The 6,954-nt window shown below is 33.6% G+C and overlaps 1 protein-coding gene across 1 annotated transcript; it reads right to left on the minus strand.

The window, feature by feature from the left end:
* Nucleotides 1-5,066: 5,066 nt before the first annotated feature.
* Nucleotides 5,067-6,239, minus strand: TENT5D (terminal nucleotidyltransferase 5D). Its single transcript, XM_040265637.1, has one exon. It carries the CDS (start codon nucleotides 6,237-6,239, stop codon nucleotides 5,067-5,069), a length of 1,173 nt encoding a protein of 390 aa, XP_040121571.1.
* Between the last annotated feature and the right edge of the window lie 715 nt (nucleotides 6,240-6,954).

Consider the following 6,954-nt stretch of genomic DNA (forward strand, 5'->3'; position numbering starts at 1 on the left):
CCACAGCAATCAGAGCAGAAAAAGAAATAAAAGGAATCCAAATTGGAAAAGAAAAAGTAAAACTCTCACTGTTTGCAGATGACATGATCCTCTACATAGAAAATCCTAAAGACTCCACCAGAAAATTACTATAGCTAATCAATGAATATAGTAAAGTTGCAGGATATAAAATCAACACACAGAAATCCCTTGCATTCCTATACACTAATAATGAGAAAGTAGAAAAAGAAATTAAAGAAACAATTCCATTCACCATTGCAAAGAAAAGAATAAAATACTTAGGAATATACCTACATAAAGAAACTAAAGACCTATATATCGAAAAGTATAAAACACTGATGAATGAAATCAAAGAGGACACTAATTAATGGAAAAATATACCATGTTCATGGATTGGAAGAATCAATATAGTGAAAATGAGTATACTACCCAAAGCAATCTACAGATTCAATGCAATCCCTATCAAGTTATTAGCGGTATTTTTCACAGAACTAGAACAAATAATTTCACAATTTGTATGGAAATACAAAAAACCTCGAATAGCAAAAGCAATCTTGAGAAAGAAGAATGGAACTGGAGGAATCAACTTGCCTGACTTCAGGCTCTACTACAAAGCCACAGTCATTAAGACAGTATGGTACTGGCACAAGGACAGAAATATAGATCAATGGAACAAAATAGAAAGCCCAGAGATAAATCCACACACCTATGGACACCTTATCTTCGACAAAGGAGGCAAGAATATACAATGGAGTAAAGACAATCTCTTTAACAAGTGGTGCTGGGAAAACTGGTCAACCACTTGTAAAAGAATGAAAATAGATCACTTTCTAACACCACACACAAAAATAACCTCAAAATGGATTAAAGATCTAAACATAAGACCAGAAACTATAAAACTCCTAGAGGAGAACATAGGGAAAACACTCCCGGACATAAATCACAGCAGGATCCTCTATGATCCACCTCCCAATATACTGGAAATAAAAGCAAAAATAAACAAATGGATCTAATTAAAATTAAAAGCTTCTGCACAACAAAGGAAACTATAAGTAAGGTGAAAAGACAGCCTTCTGAATGGGAGAAAACAATAGCAAATGAAGCAACTGACAAACAACTAATCTCAAAATTATACAAGCAATTTATGCAGCTCAACTCCAGAAAAATAAACGACCCAATCAAAAAATGGGCCAAAGAACTAAATAGGCATTTCTCCAAAGAAGACATATGGATGGCTAACAAACACATGAAAAGATGCTCAACATCACTCATTATCAGAGAAATGCAAATCAAGACCACAATGAGGTACCATTTCACACCAGTCAGAATGGCTGCGATCCAAAAGTCTACAAACAATAAATGCTGGAAAGGATGTGGAGAAAAGGGAACCCTCTTACAGTGTTGGTGGGAATGCAAACTAGTACAGCCACTATGGAAAACAGTGTGGAGATGCCTTAAAAAATTGCAAATAGAGCTGCCTTATGACCCAGCAATCCCACTGCTGGGCATACACACCGAGGAAACCAGAATTGAAAGAGACACATGTACCCCAATGTTCATTGCAGCACTGTTTATAATAGCCAGGACATGGATTCAACCTAGATGTCCATCAGCAGATGAATGGATAAGAAAGCTGTGGTACATATACACAATGGAGTACTACTCAGCCATTAAAAAGAATACATTTGAATCAGTTCTAATGAGGTGGATGAAACTGGAGCCGATTATACAGAGTGAAGCAAGCCAGAAAGAAAAACACCAATACAGTATACTGACACATATATATGGAATTTAGAGAGATGGTAATGATGACCCTGTATGTGAGACAGCAAAAGAGACACAGATGTATAGAATGGACTTTTGGACTCTGAGGGAGAGGGAGAGTGTGGGATGATATGGGAGAATGGCATTGAAACATGTATACTATCATGTAAGAAACGAAGTGCCAGTCTATGTTCAATACAGGATACAGGATACTTGGGGCTGGTGCTTGGGGATGATCCAGAGAGATGATATAGGGTAGGAGGTGGGAGAGGGATTCAGGATTGGGAGCTTGTATACACCCGTGGTCGAATCATGTCAATGTATGGCAAAACCAATACAGTATTGTAAAGTAAAAGAAAGTAAAAATAAAATTTTAAAAAAATAAATAAGGAAGCTGGAATGAAAAAAAAATTGGATTTGGGTCCAGGAGTTTCCCAATTTCTTAAAGAAATTCACAACTTTTCTAGCTCTGATATTCTTTTATTTTGCTGGGCTCTCATTTAAAACAATAATTAATCTTTCTTTTAAGTTTTCTTAGACTAAACTGGTCATCAGTCACCATTAGAATATCACTGAATTTAAAAAGTTACAAATACTAGTAGAGCTTCATGCAAATATTTGTGAAATGCAAGAATATTTTAGTTTCAAAAATATGTACCAATAACTGACCCCAAATGTGTCCCACTTATATGGATTCTATAAGTATATCAGAAAGTTTTCTCTTTCTTTTTTTTTTTTTTTGGTTCTGGTTAGTATTCTGGAGTGTTTAAAAAAAAAAAAAAAAGAAACTTCTGAGCCAAGACTCAGCCTTGAATTTGTGTAAAATTAAATAGGAAACGACAACACCATTTCTCTCTTGTAATGGGACGACATGCTATAGAGTTATATTTAAAGTAATTTCTATTAATTCCTTTAGGCCATGAGGCTGGCATTCATTTCTTTATAAAAAGGTTTTCCATTTATTATCCTAATAAACAGAATGAGATAATACTGCTTTTCAAGGCAACTAGCCTAATCTTGGAGAGATGCTCATATGCTAATGAAAATATATGTTTTTCTGCTCAGTTGGGAGCAAAGAACACAGCATAGCTTGATGATGGTATCTATAAAGAAAACCATGAGAGATAAAGCTGTAGCTTTCTCTTTAGTGATACCACTTCTTTCAACAAATATGGGCTCCCTCTCAAGAAAAAATTTGAGCTTTAAACATGCCAATTCTGAAGCTTTTCTGCTATAATGGAAACACATGCTTGGCATGTTAGGAGGAAACATGCAGCTCTCAGGTCATTCTTTCAGCAGTATTTAAAGCTTTAGGAGAATATTACAGGGAATTCACTTTTTAGGGAAGGAGTTTAAACTCAGTAGGACAAAAGGAAGTTAAGGAAGCACATGGGTGATAAGATATTCTTCCAAATAGCTTCAGAATTCTGTTATTCATCATAAAATGTTACTTTGGAATATACTGAACCTTTACCCATGACTCATCACTATCATAGTTCTTTTATTCTTAAATACTTTTCCTATACATCTTGTAATTATTTTTTTTGGGGGGGACTGTTAATATAGCATATAATCTGGCAGTTTTACACACAAGCACTCTCATTAACTGAAAACTAAAGCATATATTAAGAAAGATCAATCATTTTTAGCCAATACATTATGCCAACAATAGACTACTGAATTTTCTTTTTCATATAGCATTTGTAAATTCTTTATTTGTCCCAAGCAAGGAATTGAATACATACAATGTTTTAAAGCTTCATGCTTGTGAGATATATATATAGTATTTATATGTATTCATATTAATATATATATATATGTGAATAATATAACTCTTTAAAAATATACTAATGGCCAAAGGTACTGTGGTAAAAAACAGCTCATAAATATTGGTTATTTGAAAATGCCATCTTTGGTGTACTTCTTGAGTCCAATAATGTAATACAGAGACGATGGATGAAACACAGTCATTTAAGTGACAAATTCTCAGAGTATGCCTGTTGGATCATGCTGTGATGGAAAAACTTGTAATGGCCAATGAAGACTGAGATGGAAACTAATAAAAATTCAGAAGCAAGTAAAAATAGTGAAGTTATCTGAGGGCCTTATTTATATTCATTTAGGATAGCTCCTCCTGTCATCCCAGGTAATATTGGTCATGGATCCTTTTCTTCATTATAGGAAGAAAATATTGCTTTATTCCCATTGGCATATTGCTAGCAGAATATGTGATTAGTGAGTAGATATTCAGATAGTTGATGAACATATAAAATTGTTGAATAAATTCTAGCACTATGCAAAATCTCACATGAGGAGGCACTTGAGTGTCATGTTAGAAACATCTTTGGTAAGAGCAAGATGGAAAAAAGCTTTAGTGAGTAATAATAAAAATATATTCACTTACTTATTAACACTAAAATTTCCACATATTAAGACATTGGTCATACAGGTCATAAAAATGGTAAATGCCATGGATAAAATCCTCTGTCAGCTTTTTGCTTTTTGACATTTAGTCTTCTTCTTTTTTTTTTTTTTTTTACCAGAGGATAATAGAAAACTTTATATTCAGAGTTGGTCATTTTCATTTTTTCAACTGTTAGGGGGAAAAAAATGAAGGAATCTGTATAAATGGTCACAGTATTGGCTGTCCAGCTGGGTGTATTATTCTTCAGATCCACAAATCAACTTGATAGTTGATAAATTACTAATGTCCAGTGTTTTCCAGAATCATTTTTTTTCACTGTTTCTTAAAACTATAGTAAGAGTTTATATCTAAAATCAATTCAATTAGGAAACAAAATATATGCTTGCAAAATCTAGGATTTTAATATCTTCTGAATCTGTTGTCTTTGAAATTAGGCATTTTTGTTAGGCATTGAAAATTCAGTGATGGTACTATTTACTAGAAAAATAAATGAAGTAAAGGTAGCAAAGGAACTGACTGAATACAGAATTGTTGGCACTGGTCTTTTCTGTACCTCTGAATTTTAAAACATGAGCCTGTTCTTTTATATTTTAATCAAATATTCAGTCATCTCTAATGTATTTATCATAGCAAATTTGAGTCAAAAGTAGTCAGTCAGATTTGAAAATCATTTTAAGTGGTCCACAATATTTGAAAGTTGTTATAGCTAATCAATAACATTTGAAGATTATTTAAAAGGTCAGTTCATAGATGATATTGTATTTACTATGATGGTTTAAGCTATAAATGATAAAATAGTTTGTAACTGCATAAATTTGGAAACTTGCTTTTAGAAGGTGTTTAATTAAAGCAAAGTTTCTAGTGTGTGTGTGTGTGTTTAAATCATACCATTTGGCACATGAAAGTGCACTGGGTGGTATGGCTGAAAGAATATAGGTGGTGGTCCAGATGTTACATAGTAAGTAGGGTACCCTCCTTCAGCAACAAAGTATGGAGCAGGCTGATAAAAGCAAGTTACGTTTTCTGTATTAGGTAGCATATTCTGTTCTCCAAGTACTTTTAAAGCCATAAGGGCAATCATATTGAGGGTCTGCCTTCTTTCATGTCCCATGAGGCAAACTGTGCTCTCATTCACAACTCCATGCAAGGTCATGAGGTAGTCATACTTGCTCTTTTCCTCACCTATGAAATGGTTGCGGAGGTATGATTCAATCTTCTTTTGCTGTTCTGCTACATCAGGAAAATCAATGAAGAATCTAGAACACATATAACGTTCCAGCGTCTTGATTTCTGCTTCAGAAGCTGGTTTAAAGTCACGAACCAGCAAGTTGCTATATTTCAAAAGGCCACCACCTCTAATTTCTTCAGGTTTTCTGGTAGATATAAGCTTGTACTGTAAATGTGTCATTGCTTCTTGGAAATCTCCATACATGCTTTCAGCTACCACAACAGGATAGCATTCATTGGTTAGGTTACCATTTTTGTCACTATAGAAGTCTAACATGGTATCCAAGACAATTTGAAAGGAATCTACACTAAATTCAAATTGTCGTCTGAGTGAATTAACAAATTTTAGCTCGACATTCTTCCCAGTGTTATTTGACAGAGAGATGAGACTCCAACGATCATGCTTATTGCAAACTTTAACCATCTTCTGCACATAAGCCTCTTTCATAGTATTCAGGGTGATCTTATCCTTTTTTACACCTTTTGGTAAAAAGTCGAATAGACAACCTAGAACTACATCCTTTATAACCTGAAATTCTTGATCACTTGGTAGTTCAACACCAAAAATGACATCCAGATCCTTATAGCTGATTCCACTGTGGCTTGCAAGTATGTAACTTGCTGTGGAACCATTCAATCGAGTATCTTTGACAATAATTCCTTGCTCTATCAGTTGATCTTTCACAACATGAATAATATCTTTTGGTTTTACTGCCAATGTGGGGAAATTTCCCCTTCCATGAACTGGAATTACTTCATCTAACACTTTATCCAGTGTTATAACTTGATCCCAAGTGAGATTGCTGAATCTGATTTCAGACATTATGAGGTCAGCAGATCAACTAGAAAGTAAGCAAAATATTGAGAAGAAATTTAGCATCTTGAAATCAGCATTTAGCTAAAGCATATGAAAAGTCAAGTATAGACTTACCTTCAACATAAATCAAACTAATACTAGACAGTAAATTATCAGTGCATCTAACTGCGTTCAACTATATAAGTGAAATAAAGGCCACTATGATCGTGTCAAAATTGTTAGATTGATTGGTTCATATAAACAAACATTCTCACAAATGTGTTAGAGTTGTAATTATTTTTGATGTGAAATTGTGGGCTTTCTCAATCTTTCTTTATAAACACTATAATAAGTATCTTTGTTTGGTTGTATAAATGTTGTTCACAAGACAACCATGGTATATAATAGAGGTTAACTGTCATGAATTTAAAGTGAGATCAGATAGCATGTCTGTATATGTTAGACACAACTGATTGAACAGCATAATATTTAAAAGCAATATATAGCATATTTAATCCAAAAGCATCATTCTATTATTGTTTCATATATATAGTTACTCTCATTTTAAAGAAAATTACCGAAGTCTATTATTACATTATGAATTCCTTGAATTGCTTGAGGGTAAGGAGAGTACCTAATGCAAAACCTCTTCTATGTTCCTGGTAGTTCTTAAAGAAATGCTGGTTGAAGAAAATAAAGAATGTCATTTAAAAAATGCTACTACTACATTTGTCTCCAAAAT

Source organism: Oryx dammah, unplaced genomic scaffold (genome assembly GCF_014754425.2).
Source record: "Oryx dammah isolate SB20612 unplaced genomic scaffold, SCBI_Odam_1.1 HiC_scaffold_23, whole genome shotgun sequence".
Classification (NCBI taxonomy): domain Eukaryota; kingdom Metazoa; phylum Chordata; class Mammalia; order Artiodactyla; family Bovidae; genus Oryx; species Oryx dammah.

What these genes read in the sequence shown, in the direction of transcription:
- TENT5D (XM_040265637.1), bottom strand. Translation starts at nt 6,239, where the DNA reads ATGTCTGAAATCAGATTCAGCAATCTCACTTGGGATCAAGTTATAACA.